At 41.8% G+C, this 18,863-nt stretch overlaps 1 protein-coding gene across 9 annotated transcripts in view; it reads left to right on the forward strand.

The window, feature by feature from the left end:
* LOC148116464 (uncharacterized) overlaps nt 1-18,863 on the forward strand; it is a 45,716-nt gene that overhangs the window by 13,664 nt on the left and 13,189 nt on the right. For 3 of the 9 annotated variants that reach the window (XR_015729548.1, XR_015729550.1, XR_015729549.1), the window contains exons 2-4: nt 6,396-6,463; nt 10,838-11,218; nt 12,259-12,326. Coding sequence is in view for 4 of the 9 variants with exons in the window: in XM_087876939.1 (XP_087733065.1) it covers nt 6,271-6,463; nt 10,838-11,030; nt 12,259-12,326 (454 nt within the window). In the remaining 5 variants the exon portion in view is untranslated. Of the gene's footprint in view, nt 1-6,203; nt 6,464-10,837; nt 11,219-12,258; nt 12,327-18,863 lie in introns of those variants that run through there. The other 6 variants (XM_087876939.1, XM_087876941.1, XM_087876935.1 and 3 more) reach the window with 3 other exon arrangements.

Here is an 18,863-nt window from a genome sequence, read left to right on the forward strand (position 1 = left end):
GGATGGTGGGGAATGGAAGAATTTATATTCCTTGCGAACAGCTGGTCATTTGCATTCTCCCAGTTCACTTAAAACTGGGTCTCAGCTTCAAACTATGTATACTTCAGTACAAGATGGACAAAACCTTATTTGTTTGCTTGTTTATTTCCTGCTTTGATTAATTCTACAAATAACTCAAAACGACAAATGCACACAATACTGTTTTTTCCTCCTATTTTCCCTACAACAACAACCCCTGCAAGTGGGGCTGAGATGAGCGACTGGCCCAGAGTTACTCTGCTGGCTTTCATGGCTAACACAGTACTTGAACTCACAGTCTCCTAGTTTCTAGCCAGGTGCCTTAATCACTAGACCAAACTGGCTCTATTGCTATGCATTGTAAGGAATTTTAGATAGATGACTGTATATGTCCAATCTTGTCCTCCTTCCAGCATTGCCCTGCCAATCAAGAAAGAAAATGCATAGGGGGAAGAGTTGGCAGAATTCCATATGCTTCCAGTTGGGAAAAGGGAATGTGTAAACAAAAGCTCTAATCCTGAAGTGAATTTCACAAATTGAGCCAAGGGTCCATATAGTCCCATCCACAGTCAATTGTTTAAAACATTCTACAGGCAATGGATACTGAAAATCTTCATTACTGCTTATTAAAGTGATTCACAACAACTATGCATCTTGATCATTATTTTTTGGGAGTATTCTCATAACATGAGTGGAAGGTGAAAGAGGAGACAGACGGAAAGAGGAAGAAAAAAAGTTTTGTTTTTTTTTTACGGTGGCAGAAGAAATCAGTGTTACAAGGAAAAAATAAACCTTCTCTTGCTGTCTTTTAGCGTGGATTTCAACAGATTGTTTGGAATCCCAGATGGATGTTTTTTAGCACAGCTAGTCAGAAGAAAAAAGGGGAAGTGGCACCTGTTGCCAGGACCACCCATAGGATTTTGCAAATGACAGCACGTTAAAAGCTTTTCCTGAAGGCACCTACTTCCCACCTCATCTCTTCCCCTACAACAAATGATTAATTTTGAAATAGTCAATGTATATCCATATTTGTAAATCTAAATAGCAGGAACATTCCACACTTGCTTAAAAAATATTCAAGCCATTCTAAAACACTAATAGGAATGTACTGGATAGGCCTGCTGAGAAACTGATTTTTTTCCTAGCATACTTCCTATGGTTAGCGTTGCTGAAAAAAATAGAAATTTCTGCTCCTTTTCAAGCTAGCAGAAGATGACTGTTCTGTTGTTGTTATAAAGGAAAGCAAAAAAGTACGGGAAATGGTAGCACTGCTTTGGACCTGGTTTTCAAAGCCACAACACAGCCTCACTGAGTAATTGGTGCAGATCAACTGAGAAGATCACCTATATACTTAGGTGACTGGCTGCTCTTCAAAAAACTTAAGCAAGGTCAGACCTGGATATTACTTTGATAAGAGACTATCAGAAAAACTCAAGGCTAGTCTGGACAGTCTAAAAACATCCCAGAATAAGGTGACAGTAAATCATTTCTGCCAGAAAGCTACATGGACATTTCCATAAAATTATCAGCCTTGACTCAACCATGATTCAAGAGAATCTTTATCATTTTGCTGAAAAACATTACTGCAAAATTCATATTTTACTTATTTACATAAACTAATCAGGAGTACACTGTCTATGTTGCTTAGGATCGGTTAGGCACTCATCTGGGAAAGAGATCAATAAGCATCTCAGATATTGTAGCTTGCCATGATGGTGGGGAGCTTATGTGGGAATGTGGAGTCAGATGAATGTTACTGAAATAGTATTTTGGTATGATCACAAAAAAAACTGACATTCACATTTAAAATATGCAAACCATTTATAGTGACTCAGGAGGAACAGAATTAGTCCACAAAGGGTAGTATCCCAGTATTCTTCTGCAGACAGGAGACATCTGTCTTGGAAAGAAGAAGGGGGATTTTTGCTGACACCCCTTGCTTCCTGCACCCTCTTAAAATCTGCATCAGTGATTTGGCTGACATATGAAACTATTTACAAGCACCTTTTTTTTTTAAAAAAAAAATTGATTTATATGCCGCCCTTCTTCGGAGACTCAGGGCGGCTTACAATGCGTTAAGCAATAGCCTTCATACTTTTGTATATTTATACAAAGTCAGCTTATTGCCCCCACAAACTGGGTCCTCAATTTACCTACCTTAGGTAAAGGATGGAAGGGATGGAAAGGATGGAAGGCTGAGTCAACCTTGAGCCTGGTGAGATTCGAATTTACAGTAATTGCAGACAGCTGGTGTTAATCACAATGCTATCAGCCTGCTGAGCCACCAGGCCCTGTTCCATGTGGAACAGAGTTTTACAGACTGGGATGGGTGGGCAATTAATTTTCCCAAGGGAACACAAGTACACCTTACCCCTTGTGGAGGGCCAAACCAGTAGGGCTGCAGATCCCACTATGTCCATGGCACTGCCACAGCTACCATTTGTGGGCCACACAGGGACAGCCGAAGGGATGGATGTCACCCACTGGTCATAGAATGCCCAGGTCTGGACTTGGAGAATAAGAAACGTAACATATTTATTAAGTGCTACAACACAGGAAACTGTTGAACTCTGACTGGTCCATTCAGGTCAGTATCATCTCCATGCATCACAGTGAAATAAGCACAGTTTCTGTTTCAAGGCTTACTTACCTGCCAGTTCAAGTTCATGTCATGTACAATTACAAAATATTCACTACACAAGTTATTACAAAACTTGTATAGACAGCTGAAGCACCAAAACTCAACCAAGCTCTAAGCACTGATGGCATAACTGTTGAAAATTGCCATCCGCATCAGCATCATCTTTATTATTATTTCACCATTCTAGTGAAATAATTCACCATTCACCACAATGAATATTTCACATTCTAGTGAAATAATTCACCATTCACCACAATAGGCTTTATGATACGCTTTATGTAGTCTAAATTGCAAAAGTGTGGAGATATTGATAGCTGCAGTGACTGGACCTCTGATTCCATAAAAAAGTAAGTAACCAGCAAAAGTAAGTAACCAGCAAAAAAGGGGGGCTCCCTTCTCATATAAATTAATACGACTTCTGCAGAGTAATGTGGCTCACAAGATTGATTACTTCTATGATGATGTAAAGAGGATGATGAAGCTAGTAACTCTTGGAAAATTGTACATCAAGGAACAAAAAGCTTTAATCTAGCTTCTTCTGATTAGAATCACTAAGTTAAAAGAAGTGAAGGGCAAGTTTAGTTTACAGAGATACTGTTGGTTGTAGTGAGGAATTTTCCTAGACAACCACTTTCCAACACTTCCCCAAATCCCCAAATAAGACACTGGATCTTCTCAAGATTTACAGTAAGTACAAGAGAGCAGCAGAGAACTGTCCTGCATGCTTTTACAGAGCTCTGGCAAGTATCTATCTGACAAGAACATCTAACAGATTACAACATGAACTTAATGTCCAGAATGTACAGCAATGGCATTGCAAAACAACCAAACCTAGTTTGAAGCTCTCACCAGAGATGTGACGGCAGCTTTTCCCCAAAGAAAGAGCATTGGTGCTGTTTAGTCCTCTGGGAAACCTTTGCCCTTCTGTGTCGAGGCTTATGTTTGGATAAGATATGGGTAACTTGAAGGAATTCAGAAAAAAGCAACAAGGAGGCTTGTATGAGCTGGGTTGAAAAGTTCAAGGATCTGGCTATGTTTAGCCTAGTATAACAAAATCACCCAAAATATTCTTGCAGCAGAGGATGACAGCTTTATAAGATTTGCTTAACGAGATCCTTGGGGTTCAGGGGAAACGGATACCACCTCTTCTCCCCAGCCTACTGACAAAATATAATATATTTAAAGTTATGTGACTTCCAGAAAATATTTGCAGTCATCTTAACTCCTTTAATCACATAGGTATGGATTTGGAAGCACCATAACCATAGAAAATAACGATGGGCAGTTGTTGAAAAATTAAAGAGGTGTGCTATGCTGCAGTTTGGATCTATATGCGTGCATATTCAAGCAACAGTATGGTCAGCAGTGGGATTCAGCCAGTTCACGCCACTTCGGGAGAACCAGTTGTTAACTTTCTGAGCAGTTTGGTGAACTGGTTGTTGGAAGAAATCATTAGGGCAGAGAACCGGTTGTTAAATTACTTGAATCCCACCACTGAGTATGGTGCAATGGAAAGAGCAGTCCTTCCCAACCAAGCAGTTTGCCTTGCATATCTCACTATATGAATCCCTATTAAATTAAAAAGGCTGAGTTAGGATGACAGATTAGGAATTGAAAGACACAGATCCTTCCTCTAAAAAGCTAACTGGATGGTTCAATCTTGCCTAGCACCGTGGGTTGCAGTGAAGATGATAAAAGAGTGAGAATATCCCATTCTAGCCTTAGGAGGACAGAATAAATGTGACATACAAAAAGCTACTGCATGGTTTTCTGCACATTAGCAACGCTTTGTAAACAAAACAAAACAAAAAGTAGTTATAATAATAATTCCCCAAACTCACCCAAACACACTGTTTTACCACAGATAGAGATTCAATCATAGGGATTATTCCTTAAAAAGGACAGTTGAAGCATATGGTATGACATGTGGTCATGTTGGTTTGGAATCTTAGCTTCCTAGAAGTAGCCTGAACAAGAAAACCAAATCTAGCTTCCAGACTCAACCTATCTCTGAGCCTTCAAAGGCTATGGTACTAATTTTTGATATTACTGGTTTTCCTCTATTGGCCTAAGTGAGAATATTCCCTAATTAAAATTCTTGCAAAAATATTATTTGGTCCAGTGCATGCACAAGCAATAGCCATCAGAGGCTTATCGCTATTGAAGTGAAGTAATGGGTAACTCAGTTTAATCCAACTTTAGTGTGTGGGAGTGTGTGTGCGTATGTATGTGAGTAACACAACACCACTGTTTTTCCTAAATATTCATCTGCCAGAGTTTCTGCTTTCAGACTGAGGAATGTTTTGAGATAAAGAAGGAAATTAAGCTGCCTGGAGCTCAGCCCAGCATTTTTTTTTCCTAGCAAATTAGTTCTAAATCAAATATTTACAGATATAAATAAGATATTAGGAAATTGAAAAAGAGAGACACAGCTGTCATGTAATATGGCCAACTTTTTTAAGCTCAAAAACTGAGGACGAGAAATTAAAAAATCCAGATGCAAGAACTTTGCAAGCTTCATCATGAAACCAACCATTTCAGAAAGATGGATATGAACTACCGGGTGGAAACAGAATGCCTTTTTTGGGAAAAGAATTCTACTTGGCCTTTCAACATTTTTTTTAAGAAAACATTTTCAAGCCCTTAGCTAAACCATAAAGAGGTCTAGCATACAAGAGCTGAAATTTTCTTTGAGTAGACGAGAGGATGTCCATGGTGCTGCTGGGGGAGCCAAATGGTGTGTGCATCCATGCAGCAAAAGCCCTGCCTCCTTTTGACACGCATCATATATATTTGGCACAAGTATTTTGTGCAGATGTGTTCAAAAGGAACTAGCAGCTGATGTCAGGTGATAGTACCAACTGCAAGATAAGAGTCCCTATATAGTAACAAAAGCTAGCAGCAATTTATCTTAACTCTGTAAATTAGGAAAGTGTTGATCCCAGGTTCAGCCATTTTTCTTGTCCAGTTGTGTATCTCCTTTGCTTTGATTAGAATTTCCCTTGGCATGCAAATATGCTGCTTTCTATTCCTTCTCAATTGTTCTGCTCCAAAAATAGTCTTGGGATTATTAGAAGTTGGCTGTTAAAGAGAAATCTCATTTAAACGTTTTGAATTTAGCAATGATAGGTTGATAATGCTGAGAGGCATCCAAAATAGACATGTACCCTAGAGAAAGTAAACAAAAAATATACTGCCCTTGAGAAAATGTATTGCAAAAATGTTTATATTAATAGAAAGCTATGTTTAACATGAGTCAGAAACACCTTACTTTTAATTGTATAGACAATTAATTGATAGATTGAATGATTGATTGATAGCATTTTTTGCAGAGCAGGTAACAAAAAAGGTTCAGGTAATGAAATTTCAGGAAATGAATTGTGTAATTACAGGTAGTCCTCAATTTACAACCATTCATTCACTGACCATTCGAAGTTACAAATGGCACTGAAAAAAATGACTTGTTTTTTTACTCTTATGACTGTTGTTGCAGCATCCCCATGGTCACCTGATCAAAATTTGGATGCTTGGCAATTGGTTCATATTTATGGCGGTTATAATGTCCCGGGATCATGTGATCATCTTTTGTGACCTTCTGACAAGCAAAGTCAATGGAGAAACTGTTAGAAACTGGATCTAGCCCAATAACTCAAAGACATAGCCCAATTCTTTTCAGTAGTTTTATTGTTGATCAGTTGGTACTGGAGGTCACTGACCTTGTACCTTTCTCTTTCAGGTATACATCTGGAATGAGCTGTGGACCATGCGGTTGGACCTTTTGTACCCAGGAGGAGGGGTTAAGAGGTAAGGAGTGGTTATAAGGATTATGGGATATGTGGTTAGTTAACCCTTGAGGGTCCGGGGGATCAGGGAGACATGGCAGTTAGGCATTTTATCATGACAAAACCCCCTCTAAATGCCTAACTGGGTACCTGAGGCGGTGTTAGCATACATACAGAGAATACACTGGTACAGGCATGGATTATAAGCAAACACGCATTTTTGACATGAGGTAAGCATGTTGTTTATGTGGTAAGGGTTTAGTGAGAATATCTGCTGTTTGCTCCTCTGTGTCACAGTGCACTGCCTTAATGAAGCCTATCTCTGAAAACTGCCTGATGTGTTTGTATTTAATGTCAATGTGCCTAGAACGCTGACCTATGGCATCGGCCCTAGAGATTTCTATCGCTGCCTTGTTGTCTTCGTGGATAACTATTGGATATGAGGGTTCAGCCCAGATGTCGCAGAGCAGGTCATCGAACCATACTAAATTGTTTGCGGCCTTTGATAGGCAAACAAATTCTGCTTCCGTAGTTGATGTGGCCACCAGTTTTTGCTTTCCAGTGTACCAGTGGATGGGGCAATTGTTGAGTAGTAGCACGTAGCCTGAGGTGCTTTTTCTGCACTCTATGTCCCCAGCCCAGTCAGCGTCAGCATAGCAGGTTAGCTTTGGTTCCTTGGATGTTTCTGGTTCTAGGCAGAGTAGGGCATCCGCACTAAATTTTAAGTATCTAAGTAGTCTTTTGATGGCGTTCCAGTGTGTTACCGTAGGTTTGCTTACATGTCTGGACAGCAGGTTGACGGCCAAGGCGATGTCGGGCCTGGTCCAGTTGGATATGTACAGCAGTGACCCTATCGTTGATCTATATAGTTTGTTGTCTGTGAAAGGTTCAGATTCCTCATACATGGTCTTCAGGAACTCGGGTTGCATGGGGGTCTCGCTGGGTTTTGCTTCGGACATGTTGCATTTGGACAGCAGCTCGATGATCTTTTCTCTCTGGGAGAGTCGGAAGCCCTTGTTGGTTTTTATCACTTGGACCCCTAGGTATCTGTCAATCTTTCCAAGTGACTTTAAGGAGAAGTGGCTACCCAGGTCAGTGGCGAACTTGTCACACCTGTTCTTGTGCTTGCTGATGTACAAGATGTCGTCCACGTAAACGAGCACACCTTCGAATGAGTCGTTTTCTCTCCTCGTAAAGAAGCATTTGTCAGCTGAGGTGGCCTCGAAGCCCATGGATCTGAGGGCCTTGGCTAAGCAGTCATACCACCTTTTGCCCGACTGCTTGAGCCCGTACAGGCTTTTATTCAGCAGCCAGGTTTGGTTCTTGTCTTTGTTGTACCCAGGCGGGGCTTTGACGTATATTTCTTTATCCAGCTCGGCGTGCAAGTATGCTGTTTGTACGTCGAATTGGAAGACCTCCAAGCCCAGGATGGTGGCCACCACCAGGGCGCTCTTGACGCTCTCTGCCCTGACGGTTGGCGAGTAGGTGTCCGTATAGTCTTCGGGGTATCTTTGGGCGAAACCCTGCGCGACTAGTCTTGCCTTGTATAGGACCTTGTTGTCCTCTAATGTTTTAACCCTGAACACCCATTTGGTTCCTATTGGTTTTTTGTCCTCTGGAACTTGGGCAGGTGAGTATACCTGAAGGTCCTTTAGGCTTTCCATCTCCTTCTCCATGGCAAGCATCCATTTTTCTTTCTCCTCCCGGGGGAGCCCGAGGATGTCTTCATATGAGCTGGGCGTGAAATGGGTGTTGTGGATGGTCATAACGTAGTCCTCTAACTTCTTTGGTAGCTTGTTTCTGGTTTCTCTGATTGGCCTGCTGGGGGTTGGCTCGGTCTCCTGCATGATGTCTGCCTCTTTGTCCGTCAGGTCATCTATCTTCAGTGAAGGGTGCCCTTCTTTCCAACCTTTGACGCTTGTCTTGCGATGGTTGGTCTTGTGCCCTGTGACCTCTCTGACCTCCCTTTCCTCTTGGCCATGCTCGAACGTGACCCTATTGGCTGGGATGTCGTTGGAGTGTACCCTCGACCAGTTTGCGTTTTCGTGGAAACTGGCTGATCTGGAAACCACAAAACGGTTATTGTTGTCGACAAATCTGTAGCCCTTTGTGCCCGGTTCGTAACCCACGAACCTTAACCTTTTTGATAATTTTTCCCCTTTTCTTCTTAGCTGTCTGGGAATGTGGACATCAGCTGGGGCGCCGAATATGTGCAAATGTGCAATGTTGGGCTTTCTGTTGTATAGCATCTCGTATGGTGTCTTATTGATAGAGCTTGACCACAGTCTATTCAGGGTGTAATTAGCGTAGTGTATTGCCTCTGACCAGAAATGCTGCCCCATCCCAGCATCCTCCAGGGCGCATCTCATCATGGTTTGCAACACTCCGTTCTTTCTCTCTGAGACTCCATTTTGAAAGGGAGAGAAAGGTGAAGAGGTGTAATGCGCTATGCCCTGCTCCCTCAGCCACCTTGTGAATTCTTTGGCCATGAATTCTGACCCCCTATCAGTCATTATCTGCCTTATTCTCATGTTATGTTGCATATCTACTCTTCTGTGGAATTCCTTAAACCTTTGGAACACTTCGTTTTTGTGTCTGAGGGAGTAGACATACCCGTATCTGGTGTAGTCATCTACAATCGTGAGGAAGAATCGCTTCCTATGTCCTACAGAGGGTTTCATTGGCCCTACCAAGTCCATATGCACCAATTGGAAGGGGTATTCCGTGGTTCGTTTGGATCCCCTGGGGATGGCCTTAACCTTGATCTTGGAACGCTTACAAACTGAACACTCTAAGTAGTTTTCGCAGTTCTTTACTTTGAGACCTTCGGTACATTCCGTCATTTTCTTTACAATGGGGAAGCTTATGTGTCCCAGTCTCCTGTGTAGGAGGTGGGCGCAGTTATCATGCAATGGTTTGCCGATAGATACAGACTTGTTTGTCTTCTCATGGCTACATCCTGCCTCCTGCTGCACCCCCTCTGTTTCTGGATACTTATCTACCTCGTGGTTCGTGCTGGCATCAATGCCTTCTTCCTCCCTTGCGTTGGGTGTGAAGTAGGGAAGCCCCTCGTGTATGGTTACCTTTCCTATCTCTTTCCCTTGCTTGATCAAGTGTGCCTTTCCATCTTTAAATTTTATTTCTATATTTGTGTCTCGAGTCAGCTTTGTGATGGCTAGCACGTTGTGGGGGATTTCTGGTACGTACAGTACTCCTTTTAGGTCCCCTACCTGTGTGATGTGTACGTTTCCCTTTCCCACTACTTTGACCTTGCTTTGGTTTGCTACCTTTACTTCTGAGTCTATTTCTGTGAGTGAGTCTAGCAGCTCTGGGTTACAAGTAGTGTGACTTGTGGCCCCTGAATCCAGGAGCCATGTGTTTCTCTCTGCCTTATGTTTGTCATTTGGGTCATCGTGCCTGATCCCATACATGGAGCCAGAGTTACTGTCCCTGGAGTGGTCTCTGCGCTCGTGGTGTTTCCTGGGGTTGGGTGACCACCCTCGCCCTCTTTCCTTTGGGTGCCTGCGTTCGGGTGACCTTCCCCCTCTACTGTCGTGCTGTCCCCTATCCCTATGGTTCCTGGGGCAATCCTTCTTTAAGTGGTTCCTTGATCCACAAGAATAACATTCTGAGGTATCCCTGGCCCTATCCTGGAAATCCACCCTTTTTGTGGGTCTAGGGTCCCCTTTGGCTAGTTGGCGTTCCCTCCTCAGAGTGTCCTCTGCAACGAGCTGACTGGTCAGTGCGCTTAGTGTGAGGTATTGCAAGTTGAGGCTATTTAGTTGGGTCATGAAGATGTCCCAGCTGCTATCAAGAGAGTTTATGATTATGCTTATCATGCTCTCTTCAGTGATGATTTCCCCCCTCTGCATGAGTTCTGCCCTTGCAGCATTCATCTTTAAGATGTGCTCACTCATGGGGACCCCTGCCTTATGCTTGGTGGAGTGGAACTCCCTAGATAGTCTAGTGGTGGTGGCTCTGCTTTGGCTATAAAACAGGTTACATAGTTTTTGCATAATATCATAAACAGTTAGATTGTCCTCAATAGATGGATACATGGCAGATGGAATGGAGGTTAACATGATACAAAATGCCCTGTGATGAATGCAGTCAATTTCCAATGACCAGGGCTTTTGGGGAGGTTTGTTAGCTAGGAACAGTGCATTCTCTCTCATGAGAGCAACTCTTAATTGTTGGCTCCATTCTATAATATTACCCCCATCTAACTGCAGTTTTGGCAAATTGGCATAATTTGCCCCAGAAATGTTAGTAAGGTTACTTACTGGGGGGAGCTGTCCATGGTCCAAGTTGTGATTAAACTCACAATAAGTCTTTGGGATGTCTGTGGCCATTCTGTACTTGCTTGGATCTATGCAATTTGCTTCTCTTATTACAGGCAGGTACTGGGCATGCGCGAAGCTCATTCCGCGCTGGAGTCCATCGGGTGAGGTTCCTGTTGCTGGAGCTCCCAGGCCTAGGCCTAGGCCTGTCGGTGGGAGGCTGGACCCGCCCCCGGTGGGTCCGAAGATCCCCCCTGAGGCCGGACACCACTGCTGGACGGCCGGATCCCCGGCGAAGAAGGGGAGAAGGTGAGGGGGCGACGCGATCGCAAGTCGAGGACTTTCGCGGGTCGGCGGCGTGGCAGCAGCGGAGGTCGTAGGTTGAGGATTCCCTGCACCCAGCGGCTCGGCGGCGATGGCGGCGGCGGCGGCTGACCCTCCCTCGTGGTCGCTGGTCCCTGGTCGTGTGGACTGGCCTGATGGGTGTCGTGGCGTTGGTGAGTAGCCGGTTCTTCTTCTCTGCCTCGGGCCTTGCGTTGCCGGTGTAGCGGGTGGTGAGTTCGAATTCTGCGGTTGATTTTTCCTGCAGGTGGGCGGTCTTTTGTGCCGGTTGTTGGTGCGCGCGGAGTTTTTTGTGTGCTGTGACTCGGTTGCCTGGTCTCTGTTGGTTGTCCTGGCCTTCTTGTGCCCTCCAGGATTTTTCTTTGATTTTTTGAGTGCTGCAGGGGGCTCGAAAGCGGAGCCTAGAGCAGCGGTGATGGTCTCGATTGCCTTTTGCAATTCGAGATCGGTAGGCGTTTTTCTTTTTGTTATTGCGATCTCTTCGTGGTCGCTCTCAGAGCTGGGTTCTTCGTAGTCGCTTTCTGAGCTCCCCTCGTCTGTTTCGGGGTTTGGGCATTTTCGCGCCAAGGGATTCAAATCCTGGCTTCCCATTGGCTGGTGCTCGTCCCAAGATGGCCGCCGGGAAGTGGGCACGGAAATGGATTCTGCCGGCTCAGGATCATCAGGTTGGGGTGGCTTACCCTTTTTTTGCTGGCTTTTCTTTCTCGGTTGTCTTTGGCGCCTCGATCGCTGCTTCTTGTTGTTCGAAGAGGCTTTGAAGGTCCGCGATGAGGTTTTCTTTGTCGCTGTTTCCCTCCATCAGTTTCAGGATGGAGAGTTTGAATTTGTTCATTTTTTGTGTTGTTTCTTCTTCCGGGGCGGTGATCTCCTTGGATGGCCCCTCTTCATCTGATTGTGAGTCCAGGCTGGAGTCCTGCTCGCTTCCAGCTTCTGTCTCCTCCATGGCTGTGGCTTTGGTGGGAAGCTTCTCAGCCATCTTCTTGGTAAGAGCTCTGGTCTGTGCTCTGTTTGCTTCTTCTGGGTAGGTGTTGGGTTCAGTCATTGTCTGGAGTTATGGGCAACCGACCTCTGCTACCAATTTGTTAGAAACTGGATCTAGCCCAATAACTCAAAGACATAGCCCAATTCTTTTCAGTAGTTTTATTGTTGATCAGTTGGTACTGGAGGTCACTGACCTTGTACCTTTCTCTTTCAGGTATACATCTGGAATGAGCTGTGGACCATGCGGTTGGACCTTTTGTACCCAGGAGGAGGGGTTAAGAGGTAAGGAGTGGTTATAAGGATTATGGGATATGTGGTTAGTTAACCCTTGAGGGTCCGGGGGATCAGGGAGACATGGCAGTTAGGCATTTTATCATGACAAAAACCAGATTCACTAAACAACCATGTTACAAAGTTAACAACTGCAGTTATTCAATTAACAACTGTGGCAAGAAAGGTCGTAAAATGGGGCAAAATTCACTTAGCAACTATCTCACTTAGCAACAGAAATTTTAAGTTCAATTGTAACTAAGTTTATTCAGGATTTAAACATCCTAGTTTTAACCTTCCCTAATACTGGTAGTCCTCAACGTACAGTATTGACTTAAGGAGGTTGAAACTAGGGTGAATAAAAATACCAAAAATCTTAGCCTGATCCTGACATTAAAACAAGTGCCTAGAGACCCTTCAGTGATGAGACATCTCCACAAACTGGACCTTTTCTGTAATAAAGAACCACAAACTTGAAGGAACAAGGAATATCTGGAGAATGAAGATCTTAGTAGATCAACATACGGAAACAACTGATCATCCCAGCAGTCTGGTCTCAATCTATGACATGTCAAAATGGTGTCAGGCTTTTGCAAAAAAGCTGTGTTGCCTCACACATCTCCCAAAAGAAGCCTATAAGGTATCAAATGACCTGCTTAATCATGATGCTTTCAGGAATGACTTCAAAGTACTCCTCAGCATGTTTCCTCAGTTCTATTAAATGGAAACTCTTGTACTTTTGTTTCCATGGAGAGGAAGACCAGTCTCTAAACACCCCTTTGCGATAAGCAAATGAGAAAGGGGAATGTCTCCAGAATGCACCCTACTACCCCTGGTTATGTTTGATCTTCTGGGTAGGGGAGCACCAGGTATTCTTATTTTCTGTAAATGCCTGTGACTCATTCTTGGAAATACTGTAAGCATGAGGTTGCAGGCAGGTGCTGTAGTATATTTCATGCTGGCTTTTAATCATTCTCTTGAAATTAAAAGACACATTTTGTCTATTGCTTAACGCATTGTAAGCTGCCCTGAGTCTCCGGAGAAGGGTGGCATATAAATCGAACCAATAAATAAATAAATAAATTTTAAAACATTAGGCAAAGCAAATCCCAATAGATGCTAAGGGCATAAGAGAGAGTTCACATTTTTAGAAGTTCAGACAGAGAGATCAAAAGTTCTCAGCATCACATGCTGTTTTGAGACTCCCTGTTTCTTTTCTGCTCTTGTATGAAGATGCATGGAAAAAAATATGAGAAGATGAACAAAGCTCTCAAAACGTGCTCCAACAGTGTGGGCCAGACAAAAGTCACACTAAGAAAAAGCTAGCATAGATCAGATTGCAGCAGACCTCTATATCTCTGTGGAATGCCAAAATTATTGCAATAAATTAGTCTGGAGCGATCTGGAGATTATGTGCTAATAAAAAACATCAGCTTGCATATGGCTCTGGAGAACAGATTGGTGAAGGTATTGTTGACAGAAGGAATGAGTACTGAGCTATAATGGAAATGGAGAAACTACCAAAAATGTGGGGTCAGCTGCAGTAATAAAAGCAGAAGCCAGATGTAAGACATGTAAACGAGAAAGAACGGGAAGCAAAAGAGATTCTGAACAAGGTATAAGGGAATTGACGTCAATAGAATTATTCCATTGGCTCTTCTTTCTTTCCACTTTGCAAAATCACTTTTCTACGTTTATGATTTCTACTTTGCAAACAACAATCAGACAGATTAGTGGATACGTGTCTGCTGCCAAGACATGAAAGATGCAGTGGAGATCCAAGATCAACTTCTATTTTATTACTACTGAAAGATTTGAGCAAAGTCAGAGATGAAGTGTACAGTGCATCAGTTTCAATTTATTACCTATTTTTCTCATCTTAAATTCTGCTTATCTTATTTCTAATCAGATTGCCCTTTAAAAAAATAGGTACAAAAGGATGCACACGTTTTTATATGTGGCAAGCAAGTTTTCTAACCTAATATTTGTATGAGAAGCATTTCTTCTCAGTCTATCACGCCTCCACAGATCCTTGGAGTGGTAAATGTAATCGCCATTGCATTATATACTGTAACCCACAGGCAATTTGCTTTATAATGTAAGATCAACAAAAGATTATTTGGTCAGATCAGAGCCAAATGATTTCCAGCTGTGTGTCTGCAGATACTTTAAAAGGGAGCCCAAGATCTCCACTGGTTCCAGAGTATTTTATAGATCTTCTCCTTGAACCAACAGAAAACTGTATCTCCATAACATTTGCTATCTCTACTATAGATTCCCTATTCTGTTCCAAGGTACAATGCCGGCAAATGCTAATGTCCTGCTTATAGTGACATTGGTGTAGTGCCCTTGTTACATTTCCTTCTCCGACTGTCAAATACCACCAACTAGCAGGAATACATCTACTGTAAATAGGTGGTATTTGGCAGGAGGGGAAGGAAATCACTTTCGTCAATTTGGAGTGGGTTCAAATTAGAGGTAAATTTTGACAGATTATAAAACTATTTGATCATTATCAAAATTCAGTCTTATGAATTAAGACTTAGTTTCGCAGCTTATGTTTAAAGGGAGCCCAACTATCAACAGATATCATATAGTACCTAGAGACTAGACAGATAGTTTCTGTTATAGCCACAGTGGCACAGTGGTTAGAATGCAGTACTGCAGACTGCTTCTGCTGATCACCGGCTGCCAGCAGTTTGGCAGTTTGGGTCTCACCAGGCTCAAGGTTGACTTAGCCTTCCATCCTTCCGAGATCAATAAAATGAAGACCCAGATTGTTGGGGGCAATATGCTGACTCTGTAAAACGGTTTAAGAGAGAGCTGTAAAGCACTGTGAAGCAGTATATAAATCTAAGTGCTATTGCTATTCTAAAAAGAGAAAGCCACCTCCAAGCTTTCCTTACATAGTTTACACTCCATGGAGTAAACCTTTAGCATTAAGAGGCTGTCTGAACTTTGCCTATTGGGCAACAAAGCCAAAAGAGTTCTTGGAATGACTCATTGTCGAGATGAGAAGAGCACAGTGCATATTAGAGCATGCTGCAGGTCAAAGGACTTGTGATGCCAATTGTGATAAATATCTGAGGATGGAATCTGTCATCACAAAGCTAAAGTGGTCCTATTTCCATATCCATGAAAAGGTCCTTTTGCTTCATTTTAACCCTATAATTGTTTAGGTATCTTAATGGGAAATTTAAGAATGAAACAGATGGAAGATAAATAAGGCTCTCTTTTTTTGTGCATGCTACTATTACTTACCCCAAAACTAAGTCCTATGGAGTTCAGTAGGTTTTACTTGTGTCAATAAGCATATGGGTACAGAGTTGTCCTGTTTTTCACAGTTCTAACACTGATGCGCAACTCCTGTGTTGATTTACAGGAATAAAGCCCTTGAACCCTATGACTAGTTTCTGAGTAAACATGCACAAGATAATGCTATAATTAGCTTCAAATGGTCATCTGTATTTCTTGGACTATGCACACAGCCATGGCTGCTCAGTCTTAAGACTCTTCTTTCATTCCTGTTGATATCCAGATGTGAAGGCAGTCAAAAAGGGAGGGAGTCTAACAGCTACTGCAGTATTAACAACAATGTCTCATGACTTGCTACATGTGCCATAATGAAGTCATGTCTTCCTAATGCCTCACTTATGGAGCGGGGGCAGGGAATGGAGGATAGGGTTAGAGGGCATATTTATTTTGGGTAAAGAATATAGAGATTAATTTTACTTCCATGCAGTCAGCTCACCCCTGACTCCACATTTTTCCAATTATAAATTCAAGTGTAATAATGCCTTGTTTCCACTGTCTTCTTTAAAGCTTGCATGAAAATTCATAGATGTTTTATGCATACTTGCTGATATGCATAGTTCTGTATATTTTTTTCCTAATACGAGTTTGTTCGTATACACTTTCCCTAGTGTATGTTATTTTTGTCAATTATTTCCTGTGATTTAATATGCTTATGAGCAATTTGTATATATTTTAAAAGTTGCAAACCACATCACAAAAATGAATTGTGTCATTGTGTTCCGGTTCACAATGAATCAGATGCATTGGCCCATCTGTAATTTTGTAGCATCTGTTCATTCATAAATACTTACTGCAAGAATAAAGTGAAAAATGAAGAGAGACACAGATGCATTATTGTTGTTCAAAAGCCTCTCCTTCGTCAGTTTAACAAAAGTACTGACCCACCCAACAGAACACTTTCCCCAATGACTAGTTGCTCCCTTCCAAAATGTACCTTTGGTTTTGCTCCTGGCCGGTATGACATCACTAACTCCTAATATAAGACATTCTGAAGATTCTAAATGATCCAGGAAATCCAGGTCATGATTATCCCAAAGGTGCTTTTTCAAGAGGCAGCTGGACTTTCTGGTTTTTCTTTGAAGATGTTTCATTTTTTATCCAAAATGGTTCTTCAGCTCTTCTTCATCTTCTTCATCGCTGAAGAAGCTTCTTGGATAGAAGGGAAACATCTTCAAAGAAAAACCAGAAGATCCACTAAAATAGACTTATTTTTTTCACTTGCACCATACTGTCTGTCAGCACCTGATATGTCTTCTCTATGGCCTGGCTAGTTTGGCTGTTTCTTTATTTGGGCTTAATGTATTCTATATTGGTACCTTGGTACTTTTCATTAATTGGTTCAGTTGGGTGGTGCAATGAGTACCAAACAACTTTTTCTCATAAGGAATAATTTATTGAGTCACCTACCAGCTGACGCTGACAAGTTCAAGCTTCTGCATTGAATACCAAATAAACGATGAGTACTGGGACAAAATGTTTATCTGTTGAATGCCAAATTCGATGAGTTTCAAAGCAGTTGAGTACCAAGGCACCACTGTATTTGGAAATTATAGTTTATGCAATCTCAGAATTGTGTATTTTCTAAAGATATGATTAAACTAATTTGGAATTAGTAGAAGTAGAAATGATTTAATTGCTAGGGGCCTTATTTAACAGGAGGAGTGGAGACCACAGCAGGCAGACTGATGATGTAGAATGATGGAAATAGGTTGCATCTGTGAATATAGCCAGGGTTCTGCATTTTTTAATGAATTTTTTTCAGATGGATCACTGCTCACTCCTGACTTAGCCCAATGTGTGGACCCAGTGTATATGTGAGAACTAGTCAACTGCATCATTATCTTCCCCTTCTCTTAGAGGGGTAACTAAGGTTTTCCTATTACACAAAACACATCTTTATGACCTATAATAGATCAAATAAGCCAAGAATGGAGCATCAATTGTTTGTTTGTTTGTTTATTGAATTTGTTTGCTGCCCATCTCGCCATGAGATGATTCTTAGATCACCATCACCCAGTCAGTTTCATATTGGGCAAGGATATGGATGCACAAGTTTTGCTCTTCAGCAGGTCACTGTAAAATTCATGAAAGTGAGAAAGGAAGTTTATTGTGATTTTGCTGAAAAAGTAAATTTGAATAGTTTCACAGAAATATTAGGAGTTAGAAGTTGGTTGATGTTGCTGACTGCTATAAGAATAGCTGATGATGGAAAGAAAGACAGCTTGAGGATAAATGGAATTGTTAGCAAATGATTTAACATTGAACAAGGAGTGAGAGATGGGTGTGTGATATGAACAAATGTACGGTATAAGGAATGCTTCTGATGACATCATAGGGACAATATATTACTTGCAGGCAAGAATATGTATGAGCAGGTAGTTTTCTATGCAGCCAATGCTGGGCATTTGACTTAGAAACCACACAGTTTGCAAGAAATGTTAGACAATTGTTAGTAGATGAAATGAGGAATAAATATCTGAAAATTAATCAGAACCAAAGTAGTTCTGGTTGACTGGGAAGTGGAAACCATGTTTGCAAATTCCACAATTTGGGAAAAATAGAATTTGAGAAAATAGCTATTAAAGATGGGGGGATGAATAAGCATATACTAAAGTTGGAAGAAAAATGGTAGCAAAGGCTAGCAAAGTAGCATGTTGTAAGGAAAGTAAGTGATTTGTTGAAAAAACTGAACATGACTGTGTATAGTATCATGATTCTGCCCACTACGTTGAAAACTGGGTATGATGGGAAAAACATAAAAAGTTGAATGCAGTGGAAATCGGTGAGTTAGAAAATGTGGAGAGTAAAACCACAAGGAATAGGATCAAGAAGGAATGGATGGTGAACAAACATGGTTCAAATACAAAAGTGAGTGACCAGTACAGAAAAAGTATACTGAGGTGGTTTTGTCATAGAGAAAGAATGAATGAGGACTGAATCACAAAACAAATGAACGATGGAAGAGTGAAGAATGAAGGGAGGGACTGAGAATGCTAAAGGGAATTGATGGGGATCTGAAAAAAAGAGAATTGAGTTTAAAAAAGAAAAGGCAAAGTACAAATGAGTAGATAGACATGATGGAAGCAAGGAAGCTTCTCAAGGATCAAAAGGTACAGAGAGTGTACTTTTTGAGAGCACTTTCATCAGTGAATAGTGATGGTGTAAATTAGATTTAGTTATAGTTTCTTTTTGTCTCTTATTTTGTGCATTTTACTCACTTTTATTACTCCTTTT

Source organism: Pantherophis guttatus, chromosome 1, assembly GCF_059756535.1.
Source record: "Pantherophis guttatus breed Tessera chromosome 1, ASM5975653v1, whole genome shotgun sequence".
Lineage (NCBI taxonomy): Eukaryota > Metazoa > Chordata > Lepidosauria > Squamata > Colubridae > Pantherophis > Pantherophis guttatus.